General features: G+C 43.2%; 1 protein-coding gene across 1 annotated transcript in view; it reads right to left on the minus strand.

Moving 5' to 3' along the window:
* Positions 1-16,046, minus strand: part of INSR (insulin receptor) — a 162,493-nt gene that overhangs the window by 39,782 nt on the left and 106,665 nt on the right. Inside the window, 4 exon segments of the mRNA XM_028527452.2 lie at positions 4,094-4,261; positions 5,407-5,657; positions 14,237-14,363; positions 15,300-15,514. Coding sequence (XP_028383253.1) covers positions 4,094-4,261; positions 5,407-5,657; positions 14,237-14,363; positions 15,300-15,514 — 761 coding nt within the window.

Consider the following 16,046-nt stretch of genomic DNA (forward strand, 5'->3'; position numbering starts at 1 on the left):
GGTCTGGGTTCAAGTTCTACTGTGAAAAGCCCTTGCATGGGAGAGTCCAAACAGTGCCAACTGAGAAGGGGCATGTTCCAGACACTGCCAGACACCACCCTCCCCACAGGGCTGGAGATTTTGCTGGGCAGCCAGGCTTGCCCCTGCCCTCATGGAACTTTCTAGTGCACAGGTGCTGCTGAGAATAGGGAACACACAATAAACTAATAAATCAATCTTCCATGAGTCCCATGGCAGGGTCAAAGGAGAGGATAAGGAAGGGAGTGTTCTTTAACATGAGGTTTCAGAGAGAGTGGCTGCTGAACAGTCCTGCATGAAGTACAGGAAGGAGCCGTGCACGCATCACAGCATCAGACCATTCAGATAGAGCACAGAGCATGTGCAGAGGCCCTGAGGTAGGAACTTCCTGGCATGTTGAAAGACACCAAGGACCCAATGTAGCAAAAAGAAGATGTGGGAGAAAAGAGTGGGAGGAAGGGTTAGAAAAGAGCAGGGGAGCCAAGTCACAGTGGAATGAATGAATCAAGCCAATCGATCAACCACATAGCTATGGAGGCCAGAAGACAGAGCAGAATTCTACCAGGACTTCTAAGGGGTTTGGCTCAGAGACCCGATGATCACACTGAGCCACCAAACTGTGAAGCACAAATACCACAATTTATAGCTTCTTCAGGAATTCCTAAGTCAGATCAGAGCAGTGGTTCTCACCAGGGGCTGATTCTGCACCACTGGACACTGGGCAAGATCTGGGGGTAGTGCTGGTAGTTGGGATGTGGTGGGGGGAGATGGGACTACTGGCCTCCAAAGGGCAGGGGCCAGGCTGCTGCTGGTTGGCCTGTACTTCACAGGATGGCCTCACCCCAGGGGTCCTGGGCCTGGAAAGCCCACACTGCTGAGCAGAGAAACCCTGGACTAAAGACAGGAGAGGAGAGTAGGGGGTGAGGAGGGAATTGTTTGAATCAGCTTAGGAAAGGGAATTAACAAAACAAAAACAACCTCTGCAGATAGCAGTTGTGCAAACACAAAGCTGCTAAGTGACACAGCTGGCTGTGTCTTGATCCTTGAGGTCAAACTGCACAGCCACACTTCTGGTGCAGCCCCAAGAATGCACACTACTCCTTAGGGGCAAAGTCCATGACAGCCCTTTGGAGTCTGCTTTTCTGCCACCAGCCTTTGCTGTCTGGTGCCTACTAGTGTCTGCTAAGAAAAGGCACTTCCAGCCTTCCTCTCCCCTTGAATGGGTCCCTTAGACAATGAGCCCTAAGTATCTTTCTATGAATGGTGAGTATCTATTTAGAAGCCCAAGTACTTACACAGCTTTCAGGGCTACAAGGGACTCTTAAAAGTACTTCTTACACTTATTAGTCGACATGGAATAACCTGGCTGGGTAACTGTTAGAGGGCCAATCACAGCATTACGGATAGAAAAAACTTAGGTTTCCTTCATTGGCAGGGCAGGGGTTAGGGGCAGGGGGCATGTTCTGACAATTTTCTGGAGAGAAGGGACTTCTGATCAGGTGCAAGCATAGCTCCTGATACCTGTTACCCTTTGTGGTACCCACTCATGACACTTGGTGTCCCACAGTATTCTGTGACTATAAAGCATAATGACATCCCTAGGATGCTCAAATAGAGACAAAGAGTTGATGGCGGGAGACAGGCTGGGGGAGGGGGTGGGAAGTTAATGTTTAATGGGACAGAGTTTCAGTTTGGGAGGATGAGAAGGTTCTGGAGATGGTGGTGGTGATGGCTGCACAACAGTGCAAATGTCCTTAATGCCCCTGAACTGACACTTAAAATGATTAAAATGATAAATTTTATGTCACATGTATTTTATCACAATAAAAAGCCATACAGTTGATAAAACTGTACTGTATAATTTAAATATGCTGAGTTAGCATGTATTCTAAATGCTCTCACTAAACAAGAAAAGATGGATGTGTGTAGTGATAGATGGATATTAAGTAACTACCCTCTTTTTCGGACTATGAGACACACTCCCCGGCAGCGGTGGAAAGGGGTCACAGGTTATTAAATATTTTACCACATTTTTTGCTTCAAAATTTTTTTTCCTATTTTCCTCCTCTAAAACTTAGGTGCATCTAATAGTCCTAAAAATACGGTAGATGGAAGGGGTTCTTTCACAATGTACATGTACATATGTCAAATCACAATGTATGCTTTAGATATCTTAGAATTTTAATTTGTACGATATTTAAAAGTTAAATGTCAAATAATTAATATCAAATATTAAATAAATATTTACAAAGATCTTACCATTTCAATTTGTAAGCAACCTCAATAAAGCTAAAAAAAACTAATATTGGATACTAATAAGAAGCCACAACTGGTCATGATTAGTATATTCAATTATTTTGAGTGTGTTAGTAGGTTTATAGAGTTGTGTGTGCATTGAGGTTTTTTAAATTATAGTAAAATATACCTCACATAAAACTCACCATCTTACTCATTTTTAAGTTCACGGTCCAGTGACATTAAGTCCAGTCGCATTATTGTGCAGCCATCCCCACCCTCCATCTGCAGGACTTTCTCACCCTCCCAAACTGAAACTCTGTCCCCATTACACACTAACCTCCTCCCCCTCCCCCAGCCCCTGCCCCACCATCTACTCACTGTCTCTGTGGATCTGAGTCCTCTAGGGATCTCCTGTGGGTCACACAGTATCCAGCCTCAGAAGGTTTCTTTTTTAATTACACAAACTTTGGGATCATCAGATCAAGCCATGTTTAAATAGTCACATTGCAATGATAGATTAAGAATTCCAGAATAAAAAGTAAAATAAATAAATAAAAAATTTAAAAAAGTCTTTGCTGTTAAAAAAAAAAAACAAGGAAAAGTTGACAGTTTCCATCTCTGATATGGGACCAGCAGTTCATAGCTTAGGCCACAACTGGGCTTGCTCTCAAGTTACATAAAGCGTCTGTGGAAATAAATCACACCTGCAGCCCTCAGCTAAGGCAGGGAATCAGGTCTCAGGCATATAATAAACATAGCCCATTATCCTGCAGCTGGGACAGCTACCAGAGATCACTTGGACTTCTGCCCTTTCTCCCAAAAAGGAGGTAGCTGGTGACAAGCTCAGTGACTTGCCCAGAGCCCTACAGCAGGTCGGAGGTCCAGCCCAGAAACAACCAAGAGCTCCTGGCCTCAGCCATGCCTCTCCAGCAGCCCCAAGGTCAAAGGCTAAAGATCACTAACTCAAAAAAAAAACCCTATAGAAAAATGAATACAATCAAAAAACAACTAAAGAAAAAAATGACCTGTTTCTCCAGTTTGCTGGAGTCTTTTAAAATCCATTAAAAAATAATTTTTTAAAGACTATTTTTTAGAAAGGGGAAGGGAGGGAGAATGAGAGGGAGAGAAACATCAATGTGTGGTTGCCTCTCGAGTGCCCCCTACTGGGGACCTGGCCCACACCCAGGCATGTGCCCTGACTGGGAATTGAATCAGGGACCCTTTGATTTGCAGGCTGGCACTCAACCACTGAGCCACACCAGCCATGGACATTTTAAAAATAAGCTTAAACTAATTTATACAAACTAGTTTGAGGCTTCAAATATTTTTTTTCATTTTTTTCTGTAGAAAGAATAAACCCATTAAGTAAATAAGATGAAAGGCTAAAGAAAATCACCATCAGTATAAATTTCTAATAGAAAGCACAGGAGGAAAGAGATCGTCGCTCCTTTAAAACTTGAAGGTCCAAATTGAGGGCTGAAGTCCTTCCCTGACTCCTTCAAGCACCTCTCAGCACGCTCAGTTGTTTCTAGTCTAGCAAGGAAGGCTCCTGTGGGTGAACACAGCAACATCCCCACCAGGCATTGTGGGAGAGGAAGAGGGGGAGTGGTGGGGGAGAAGAAGAAAATTCCAGACAGAAATGATGCCAAGACATGGGAAATACCTGGTTTCCACACGAGACCTCAGAGTGTGCTCTCACACTGTTATGTTTAGAAACGTGCATGCATGTTCCTGTGTGAGATGGAACAGAGTGTGTGCAAATCTGCTCTCAAGCACACACTGGGGAACAGAAGAGGAGAGATGTTTCCCTGGAGGTGGAACATCTGCCCACACTCACCTTTCAGGCAATAATCCAACTCATACAGCTCACTGTCCTCTGCCTGCCTCTCCCAGAAAACCAGGTAGTGTGTGATGTTACCGTTGGGGTCAGAGGGAGGCTTCCACTTCAGGATGATCTGGGATGAGGAGTTAGAAACCGAGATGGGATCCAGGGGCACGGAAGGATCTGGAGAGGTAAAAGAAAACAGGTCCCCTAAGAGGAGGGAGCAAGCCATAGGGCAGGTGTGAGGGGACACACAGGTCAGAGAAACCTAAAGGTGTTTGCTGCAGTGATGTGCAGCATCCGAGAAAACTGGAGGCACACAGAGTACCAGCCCAGAAAGGACAGCGGGTATGGAATCACAGTCCATCCCTGCCATAAACCACACAGATCACGTGGGCATCCGTCTGCCCCTCCACTCACCCAGCTCCAACACGGGCCAGGCTCTCTGCCTGGGGCACTGGAAAGATGCTGGGGAAAGGATGTGAGAAGAGATGAACTCTTATTTTCTGGTTAACACCCCAAGCTGAACCCAGTCACAGGGCAAATTTTGGCAGCTAGATGCCATTCACCTGGCTGCACAAAACCTTCCCACAAGGATGGAGGTGGCTGAGTGCGTCCTGAGGAATGACACGCAGGACACTGTGTATAAACACCTGGGAGCTGGAAGTTTCCAGAAATTCTACGTCCTTTGGTGTTGCTGGAGGGTACAGGATGAGAGGGCACTCGCTGAAAAAGCTGGGACTGATTCATGAAGTTCATGCTCTACCATACAGGACAGGGTTTCTCACCCACAGCACTGCTGGTGTGCGGCTGTCCTGGGCACTATGGATGCAGAATAGCAGCCCAAGGCTCCCCTCGCTCGATGCACAGTCACAACCAAAACTGTCCCCAGACCTCATGAAAGGTCCCCTGGGAGCAGAATCATCCCCAACTGAGAACCACCACTACAGGAGAAGTATAGATACAACTGAATTATTCCATAATAACCCAACACCCAAAAAAACAGGGATGGGAAAGGTGGTACAGGGATGGGGATGAGGATGGGGGATAAGGAAAAATGAGGAAATGTTGATGATTGTTGAAGCTGAGATGGTTCATGGGGTTTATTTTTCTTTCTACTTTTGTGAGTATTTGAAAATTTTCCGCAACAGAAGAAATATATCTATACCCCTCCGCTGGCTGGCTGCTACTGCTTTGTCCTCTGAAATGGTAAACCTCAGCACCAGCTCTTCCAGAAGGCACAGCCACACACCGAAGCACTTCACCAGCCTGTTAAAGGCAATACATCTGGTTCCTGCGCAAACCCCCGAGCCGCACAGCATACTCACTGGTGGCATCCGTCTGGACATAGATGATGTCGCTCTTGGCCCCGTATGTGCGACGCTCATCAGAAAAGGTGACCAAGGTCTTCACGAAGATGGCATACTGGGTCCAGGGCTTGAGGCCCCGCATGAGCCACCCGGGGTGGCTCTGGGACTTGGGGTCATTGGACCGCACAGGTGGGTCGATGTCCACAACTGTCCAGCTGTTGGATCCACATGCATCCTGCCCATCGAACTCTGTCACATTCTGGTAAGGGCTTTCAAGGTGAAAGAGAAGACATTACCATTTTCGGCTATCACTCTGAGGACCAGAGATGGGGCCGGGGAAATTATACCCTATGGGCCTGCATCTTTTCACTGACAGCTTTATGCCACAAGGGAAACCAGCATGGCAACAGCCAAAGAGAAAGGAACCACCTCCACTGATTCCTCAATGATAATATTTAATAATAGTAACTACTAATATTTAATAACACACTTTATTTATTTAGTGTTAGTAATATATACTGTTTAATTTTATTATATAGTACATTATACATAATATTATATACCCTGTACATGTAGTTACAGTAATAAATATCACATAATTTCTAATAAGAAATAATATTTAGTAGTAATTAATGCTGTTTCCCGGTTACAACAGTGATGACGACGACCCTGACAGCAGCTATGGCAGGAGTCGCTGGTGAGGTTCAAGCGAGAGAACGCACGCAGCCCCTCAGCACACCGCCCAGCACACAGTCAGTCCTGAGAAACGGAGTCACCATGGATGCTAACGCCAAACCCACGCAGGTCAGAGAACGTGGGCACTGGGGGAGCTGTGGTGGGCGGCGCGCCAGCAGCATGCACAGCGCCCTGAGCCAGACACTTAGATCAGTTCGAATGCTAAACTTTGTTATATGCCTTTCCCGCGATTCTTCTGTTCTCTCCAATGGTTTCGGTAAAGATCAAATTTCCTACCTGGTCAACAAAGCCAGGTAAAGACTCTCCCTCCATTACCTCTCTGGCCTATTCTCCCATCAGGCCTTGCATTCCTCCTTCCCACCTGTCACTTGGTTAGAGGTGTCGGCTCTCTCCTTTTCTTGCATTTGCTCCTCCTCTGGCCCTTCTGACATTGTGACTCTGGCCCTTGCCTGAGATTTCAGGCCCTTCTCATTCCTCCAGGGAAGCCCTCCCTGAGCTCCAGGGCAAGTCCACTCTCCATGACCCTGCCCCTTGAAGTACTGTAACAGTTGTCATTTTATTTTTTTATTAAATTTCTAGGGAGTAATACTGGTTAATAAAATTACATAGGTTCAGGTGTACAATTCTATAATTCATCTCTACACTGTATTGTGTGTTGAACACCCAAAGACAAGTCTCCTTCCATCACCATTTACCCCCCCCCCTTTACCCTCTCCTACTTCCGCCAACCCCACTTTCCCTCTGGTACTCACCATACTGTTGACTGTTTCTATGAGATTTGGGGGGGTAGTTCTTGTTCAATCTGTTCAACTTTTTCACTGATTGATCCAACACCCCTCCCCTCTGACAGATGTCAGTCTGTTCCATGTGTCCATGACTCTGATTCTACTTTGTTCATCAGTTTATTTTATTCATTACATTTCACATATGAGTGAAATCATATGGCACTTCTTTCTCTGACTGGCTTACTTCACTTAGCATAGTGTTCTCCAGGTCCATCCATGCTGTCACAAAGGGTAAGATTTTTATTTTTTTTAGGGACCAGTAGTATTCCACTTTGTAAATGTGCCACAGCTTTTTTAATCCACTCATCTACTGATGGACACTTGAGTGGCTTCCAAATCTTGGCTATTCTAAATACTGCTGCAATGAACACAGAGATGCAAAAATTCTTTCCAATTAGCATTTCAGGTTTCTTTAGGTATATTCCCAGAAGTGAAATCACTGGGTCTAAACATTTTCAATTGTTGAAGTACCTCCATACTGCTTTCCACAGTGGCTGCACCAGTCTGCATTCTCATCAACAGTGCATTAGGGTTCCCCTTTCTCCATATCCTCACCAGCACTTGTTGTTTGTTGACTTATTGATTATAGATGTTCTAACAGGTATGTGGTTTTAATTTGCATTTCTCTGATGATTGGTGATATTGAGCATTTTTTCATGTCTATTGGCCATCTGTATGCACTCTTTGGAGAAGTGTCTATTCAGGTCCTTTGACCATTTCTAATTGCATTTTTATTTTGGTATTGAGTTTTATAAGGCCTTTATAAATTTTGGACATTAACTCCCTTATCAGATGTGTCATTGGCAAATATATTACTCCACCCAATAGGTTTTTTTTCCATTTTGTTGGGTTTGTTGGCTATGCTAAAACTTTTTAGTTTGATGTAGTCCCATTTGTTTATTTTTCTTTTGTTTCCCTCGTCCAAGTGAATATATCAGAAAATATACTGCAACAAGAACTGTCCTAGATTTTCTGCCTACGTTTTCTTCTAGGATTACTATGGTTTTGAATCTAACATTTAAGTCTTTAATCTGTTTTGAGTTTATTCTTGTGTATGGTGTAAGAAGGTGGTCTAGTTTCACTTTTTTTGCACTGAAATTGCAGATACTGCCCTATTTTACTAACGCCATTTATTTAATAGACTAGTTTTACCCCATTGTATAATCTTGTCTATTTGTCACAAATCAATTGATCATATAGGTATGGGTTTATTTTAGGGGTCTTTATTCTGTTCCAGTATGTTTTAATTACAATGGCCTTGTAGTATAGTCTGATTTTAGGTAGTGTGATTCCTCCAACTTTGCTCTTTTTTCTCAAGACTGCTGTGGCTATTCCTGGTCTTCTGTGCTTCCATATAAATTTTTGGAATATTTGTTTTAGTTCTGTGAAATAGGACATTGGTACCTTCATAGGAATTGCATTGAATCTATAGGTTGCTTTGGGTAGTATGGACATTTTAATGACATTAATTCTTCCAATGCATGACTTCAGTATGTGCTTCCACTTATTTGCATCTTCTTTAATTTCTTTCTTCAGTGTCTTACAAATACAAGTCTATTACATCCTTGGTTAAATTTATTTCTAGGGATTTTGCTTTTCTTGATGCAATTGCAAATGGGATTGTTTTCTTAGTTTCTTCAGATAGTTCATTATTGGCATATAAAAATGCAAGTGATTTCTGAAATTTATTTTGTATCCTCCTACTTTACGGAATTAATTTATCATTTCTAGTAGTTTTTTGGCTGAATCTTTAGGGTTCTCCATATACAGTAGCACGTCATCTGCAAATTTCTTCCTTTCCAATTTGGATGCCTTTTACGTCCTCTTCTTGTCTGACTGCTGTGGCTAGGACTTCCAGTGCTACGTTGAATACGAGTGGTGAAAGTGGACACCCTGTCTTGTTCCTGCTTCTTAAGGAAATGCTTTTGGTTTCTGCCTATTGACTATGATATTCACTGTGGGTTTCTCATGTATGGCCTTTATTATGTTAAGGTATGCTCCCTCTATTGCCACTTTCCTGAGATTTTTTTATAGTAAATGGATGCTGGATTTTATCAAATGCTTTTTCTGCATCTATTGATAATCATATCAATAACCACAATCATGTGGTTTTTATCTTTCGTTTTGTTTACATGGTGCATCATATCCCTTGATTTGCAAATATTGTACCAAGCTTGTATCTCTGAAATAAAACCCACTTGATCATAGTGTATGATCTTTTTAATGTATTGTTGAAGCCAGTTTGGTAATATTTTGTTAGGGATTTTAGCATCTATGTTCATCATATATATTGGCCTGTAATCTGCTTTCTCTGAAGACTCTGTATCTAGTTTTAAAATTAGAATAATGCTAACCTCAAAAAAATGAGCTTGGATGTGCTCTCCTCTTGAATTTTTTTGAGTAATTAGAGAAGGATAGTTGTTTGTTCTCCTTTCTTTTTTAATCCTCACATTATGACATTTTGTTCATTGCTTTTAGAGACAGAGGAAGGAAGGGGGAAAGAGAGAGACAGACAGACAGACAGACAGACATGGATGTGAGAGAAAACACTGATGGGTTTGATTAGTGGCCTCACACACATGCCCTGATCCGGATCAAACCTATAACCTAAGTATGTACCCTGACCAGGAATTGAACCCACAACCTTCAGTATACAGTATGATGCTCCAACTAACCAAGCCACACCAGTCAGGGCTTACATTTGTTCTCCCATTAAGCCATCTAGTCTCAGACTTTTTCTTTGTTTGGAGTTTTTTGCTTACTGCTTCAATTAATTGTAACTACCTATTCAGATTTTCTGATTCTTCTTGATTCAGTTTTGGAAGATTGTATGTTTCTAGGAATTTATCCATTTCATCTGGATTGTCCAATTTGTTGGTATATAGTTGTCTGTAGTACTTTCTTAGAAATTTCTATGCTATCAGTTGTTACTTTTCCTCTTTTCTGATTTTTTTTCTGATTTTATTTCTTTGTGTCCTTTCTCTTTTTATGCTTGATGAGGATGGTTAAATGTTTGTCAATCTTGGTTATCTTTTCAAAGAACCACATTTTAGTTTCACTGATCTTTTATATTTTTTTAGACTCACTTATTTCTGCTCTGATCTTTATTATTTCATTTCTTCTATTCACTTTGGTCTTTATCTATTGTTTGTTTGAGTTTTTCTTGTTTTATTGAGGTAGGCCTGTAATGCTATGAATTTTCTCCTTAGGATTGCTTTCATTATGTCCCATAGATTTTGTGTTGCTGTGTTCTCATTTTCATTTGTTTCAAGATATTGTTTGATTTCTTCCTTGATCTCTTATTACTAACCCACTCATTGTTTATTAACATGTTATTTAGCCTCCAAGTCTTTTTTGGGTTTTCCAGTTGTTGTTTTTTTTATTGTGATTGATTTCTAGCCCCATGCCATTATGGTCAGGGAAGATGAATGACATATCCATCTTCTTAAATATACTGGGCCTTGTTTTGTGCCCTATCATATGGTCTATCCTACAAATGTTCCATGTGCACTTGAAATTAATGTGTATTCGTTCTGCTGCTTTCGGGCAAAATACTCTGAAGATAGCAATTAAATTCATCTGATCTAGAGTGTCATTTAAGGCCACTATCTCTTTGTCGACTTTCTGTCTGGAAGATCAATCCACTGATGTCAAATATGTGTTATGTGATGTCAAATGATGTCAAATGGGTGTTAAAATCCCCTCACGTCTATATTACTTTTTATCTTCCTTTACATACATCAAGATTTCCTTCGCATAAATACTTACGTGCTCATGTGTGAGGAGCATAAATGTTTACAAGGATTACATCCTCTTGTTGGTTTTCTCCCTCTATTATTATGTAGTGTCTTTCTTTGTCTCTTACTATAACTTTGGTTTTAAAGTCTATTTCATTAGACATTAAGAATTGCTGGCTTGGTTTTTTTTTCCATTTCCATATGCATGAAGTCTCTTTTACCATTTCCTCACTTTTAGTCTGTGTGTATCTTGTGTTCTGAGTGAGTCTCTTGTAGCCAGAATATATGTGGGTTTTGTTATCTTACATGTTCAGCTACTATGTCTTTTGACTGGAGCATTTAAGCCATCTACATTTAAAGTGACTATGGATAAGTATGTGTTTATTGTCACTTTATTGTTTTAACTTTGCTACTTTTCTTCTTTTCTTTCTCCCTCTCCCTCTCCTACTTCTCCTTCCCCTGCTTCCTCTTGAAGATCTTTAACATTTCTTATAATACTGGTTTGGTGGTAACAAACTCCTTTGGATTTCTCTTATCTGGGAAGCTATTTATTTTGCCTTCAACTTCAAATGATAGCCTTGTTGGGTAATGTAGCTTTGGTTGTAGGCCCTTGCTTCTTATCAATTTGAATATTTCATGCCAATCCCTTCGGGCCTGAAGTGTTTCTGTTGAGAAATCAGCTGACAGTCTTATGGAAGCTCCCTTGTAGGTAACTAACTGCCTTTCTCTTGATGCTTTTAAGATTCTCTTTTGGTTTTAACCTTTGCCATTTTAATTATGTTTTGTCTTGGTGCAGGCCTCTTAGGGTTCATCTTATTTGGGACTCTGCACTTTCTGAACTTGTGTGTCTTCTTCCTTCACCAGGTTAGGGAAGTGTTCAGTCATTATTTCTTGAAATGGATTCTTGATCCCTTGCGCTCTCTCTTGTCCTCATATCCCTATGATGCAGATCCTATTACTCTTCATGTTGTCCCAAAGGTCCCTTAAACTATCCACAATTTTTTAAAATTCTTTTTTTCTTTTTGTTGCTCTGATTAGGTATTTTCTGCTATCTTGTCTTCCAATCACTGATTCAATCCTCTGCTTCATCCAACCTACAGTTTAATCCTTCTAGTGTAGTCTTCATTTCAGATATTGTATTCTTCATTTCTGATTGGCCCCTTTTTATGGTTTCTATGTCCTTTTTCACGCTGTTGTAATTCTCACTAAGTTCCTTCAGCACCCCTCCAACCTTTTTTTGAATTCCATATCTGATCCATAGTTTGACTCCATTCAATTAAGCTCTTTTTTCTGACAATTTCTCCTTTCATTTGAGGCATATTTCTTTGTCTCCCCATTTTTGTGTTTGTTTCTATATATTAGGTAGATCTGCTATGACTCCAAGTCTTCATGGAGTAGACTTATACTGTAGGTGTCCTGAGAGACCCAGTGGCACAGTCTCCTTGATCACCTTGCCTGGGTTTTCCAGGAATAGCCCTTGTGTGGGTAATGTGGGCCCTCCTGTTGGAACTGAATTTTGGTGCTATTGGACCATGCTGGCTGTAAGGATCAACCCCAACCAGTGTACAAGCTGCAGTTCAGGTGCTGACCACATGAAGCAGAATTCGCCTCTGTAGGGTCCTGTGCCTGCTGAGATCCCCCTTTGGATATGTCTCTCATGAAGGTAATTGGACGTCGCTCTGATGTGGTCTGAAGCTAGCCACTGTGTGTGTTGGTTCTGCAACCTCTTGAGATGGACTCTGGAGCGGTCCAATGTCAGACACTGCCTGTTACTGGCCCTGGGCAACCTTTCTGATGCTACAAAGCAATCTGCAGTTGTTGCTGTTTCTGTTAGGCCTCAATATGTGCAGGGAGGACCAAACCACACACCAAGGGCACTTTTACCAGCACTGGGTCCAAAGGCAAGTCCGCAAAAGTCCCAATGCACCCTAAGATCCACCTCTTCCTGTCTCTGCCTGCCAGCTGACTGTTACACTCAGTCACTGGCTGTAGTCGAGTTGTCTAAGACAGGTGAGTCACCAGAGAGGGCCGAGTGGTGTTCACCAGACTAAAACACATTCGAACTTGGTGCCAATGCTGGGTGTGAGGTCACTCAGCAAATGTCCCAGGGTACACCAAGTCTAGCTGCCACCTGCTGGGTGCTTAAACACCTTTGTGGTGGGGCCGAGTCTAGGAAATCGTCAGAGTAAGGCCAGTAGAGTTTATGTGGCCCAAATAGACCAAGATTTGGCCCTGTGATGGGAGGTCTCTACACAGGTTGGGCATGTGAGAAAAAAAATGGCCCCTGTACTAGACCTACACAACTCAGTCTGTCCAGAGTTTGCCCAAGCTCAGCTGGGGGAGAGTTGAGAGGATAGGGCTAGTAGATCCCCCACGAGATGGAAACATTGGTTAGGCTTTGGAGAAGTTGAGGGTCATGGCCTTTACCCCATAGCCACACAACTCAGGCTATCCCAGATTCTGCCCAAACCTCAGCAGGGCAGAGCCACCAGGACTAGGGAGGGTGGGACCGGTGGATCTCCCATGGAGGAGATACATCGCAGGTCAAGTTCACAGGAAAGTGGGAATAGCTCCACCCCAAAGCCACACAATTTAGTCACTGACACCCCCTGAGTCTGTTCGGACCTCTATGCCTTGGCCCAGGCAGCTGACTCCTCAGCAGGGGTAGATTACAGGGAGCCCAGAGAATGAGGCTATTGCATTTCCCCAGGCTGATGCTGTGTGGAAGGGGGTGCTCCACCCAAGAAAGATGGCATCTGTGGTGTGGGAGAGGGCTCAACACAGGGATCCTGGCAGCTATCTCTTTAGCTTTCTCCCCTGAGCCATGAACTCCTGTCTCTCCTCAAGCAGCTCTACTCTACTCCACCCTCCCTCTGACAGAGCCCAGGGTCAGTGGCCGTGAATGAGATTTTGTGTGTTGCCCTTTAAAAAGGTACTTGTGTCTCTAGCACAATGCTGTCAGGCAGAATCCCTGCTTATTTTCAAAGTCAGGTATCCTGTGGGCATCTTTTCCCAGCTCTGGTGCTCTGGCTTGGGAAGCCCAGCTTGGAGTTGAGACCCCACACTTTTCAGGGGGAACCTTTGCAGCTGAAATATCCCTCTAGAATCTCAGCTGCCAGCCAGGAGAGTGGAGCCAGCCCTTTTCTCATCTCTGCCCGTCCCACCTGTCTTGATGTGGCTTCTGTAAATCCTTGGTTATGAGACTTCTCTTCAGCTAGTCTTCAGCTGGTTTTTCAGGTTGTTGCTCTATATTTTTGTTGTAATTCCAGTTTGGTCCTGGGAGGTGGTGAGTGTAACATCTACCTACTCCACCACTGTCTTAGATCTCCCTCCCACAATTTTTTTAATCTTGGGAAAATACAAAATAGGCAAAAAAATGAAATTTTAAAAACCATTAACCACACTGAATGACTTTTCATTGAGCAGAGCTGCTGAGATGTACATATAGAAGGCAAAATGGAATATTGCTATGGGAAATGGGCCAATTTGGACCTCTGGATGAAACCTATCTTCTTTAATTACTGGCTTTTCCACAAGTTTATTCCACAAGCAGGAAGAAGATAGAGAGGAGCCTTAGAGGGGAAGAGTGAGCACACATGTAACACCCACACCTCTTCACTCTCTACTTACGCCTCTTTGTAGAAGAGCATGAACCCCAGAAGGTCTCGGAAATCAGGGGGCCAGTATGGCTCCCACTTGAGCAAGATCTTGTCAAAAGTTGTCCGAATGTAAGAAAATTTAAGCAATTCATTTTCACCTAGAAAAGTTTTTTTCAAAAAGCAGTATCAGTATTTCATCATTTGTTTCAGCCCAAGGCAGTGATCCTACTCTCCCAATAATGTCCACAAAAAGGGAAATGTCAACCTGCTGTTCCACGTCACCCAGGATTTGAAGGCAAGAACTGGTCATGGCAGCTGGCCCTACTGCCAGTCAATTACCTGGCCAGATGCTCAGCTGAATAACAGCAGTTGGCACCAATGCAAAAAGAACAACAGGCCAATAGTTAGGGATTTTTGAGATACCTGACACAGTTTTGTCATGCACATGGACTTCCAAGCCTGACATGTCAGAAGATACAACTCCAGTGCGAACAAGTGCACGTTAAGTGAATTTAATGAGTGGACAGGTCATACCTCAGAGAGACAATTCCTTAGCTCTCCCATGTCTTGGGAAGGGTAATTTCCTCTGCCTGGAGTGCAAATCTTCCCTTTATGCTAACCCCAAACTCACTATTCCTCCCCAGAACTCCCACAACGTGGACCACATCCTGCTGTAAGGAATCAAGTTCACCTGAGGGTATTATGGAATCCCTGGCAGCTCAGTAAGTAGGTATCTCCTCAAGAGGGTGCCTGTCACAGGAAAACTCCTGTGGGCTGACAGTCCCCAGTTGTAGCAACTACAGGACCTGCTGTAGCATTTGAGCCAAAGTCATACATAAAGAGGTGTCTTTCTTTCTTTCATTCATTCAATGCTTATGTGGCATCTTCCAGTACCAGGCACTGTATCTGGTGCAGTAGACACAGAGACAAGATACACACCTGTCTTCAGTATTTAAAAAGCCTATCACACAAAGAGTTGTTTAAGCTCACTAAAAGGACACTGATAACCCCTAGGGGCCAGCATGGTAAGTGAAGGGAACGGAAGCCAAATTATCTGGTCCACAGGTTGGAAGTAACAGGGTATCACCACTTACAGGATGCCTGGTCCCCATTGGTCTTCAAGGCGATGTCATTCCTCTCCTGGCGCCCCTTTGTTCCCGAAACTTCTTCCATTTTATGAATTTCTGACAAGCAGAGTTTGGGATTATAGTGGAAGAAGAGTTTCCCCTGAGTGATGGTAAGGTTGTGCTTGCTCCAGTCCCATAGCTGCCTTAGGTTCTGGTTGTCTAAGGCATAGAAAGAGTAGTTCCTATGGAAACACACACACCTAGTCATTCATCAATTTATAATCTCCAACTCCAAGATGGTGAGGCTGAGGCTGGGTTTAATCTTATTCAGCACCACAGATCCAGCCCTAATCCCTTGCTTACCATACACTCAGTAAGCATTGAATGAGGGGTGGTAGGGGCAAGGGAATTTGAGGGAGTGTTCATGGCCAGGCAGGTGTCTGAGCTCCATACTGTGGGGATGGAAAGGAAGACTGTGATGGATTGAGATATGGGTTTCACAGAGAAAAAAGAATGAAGACAAGGGGTACCTGGGCTGGGCCCAAGGAAGAGCAAAGTAGCCTGCTCTGGCCAACAGGTGACAGGAAACAAGACTGGAGAGCTGCAGTGGGCCAAGTCCTCTAGCATACTACACACCAGACCAAGACTAAGAACACGGGACCTTCCTTGGTAGCAGAGAGGAGCCATTGACAGTTTCATAACAACTATCTTGCTTAGACCTGTGCCTTACAACTACTAATGGGCCACCAGCATGTAATGGATAGGAGAAACAAA

The sequence above is a fragment of the Phyllostomus discolor genome, chromosome 13 (assembly GCF_004126475.2).
Source record: "Phyllostomus discolor isolate MPI-MPIP mPhyDis1 chromosome 13, mPhyDis1.pri.v3, whole genome shotgun sequence".
NCBI classification, from domain to species: Eukaryota; Metazoa; Chordata; class Mammalia; order Chiroptera; family Phyllostomidae; genus Phyllostomus; species Phyllostomus discolor.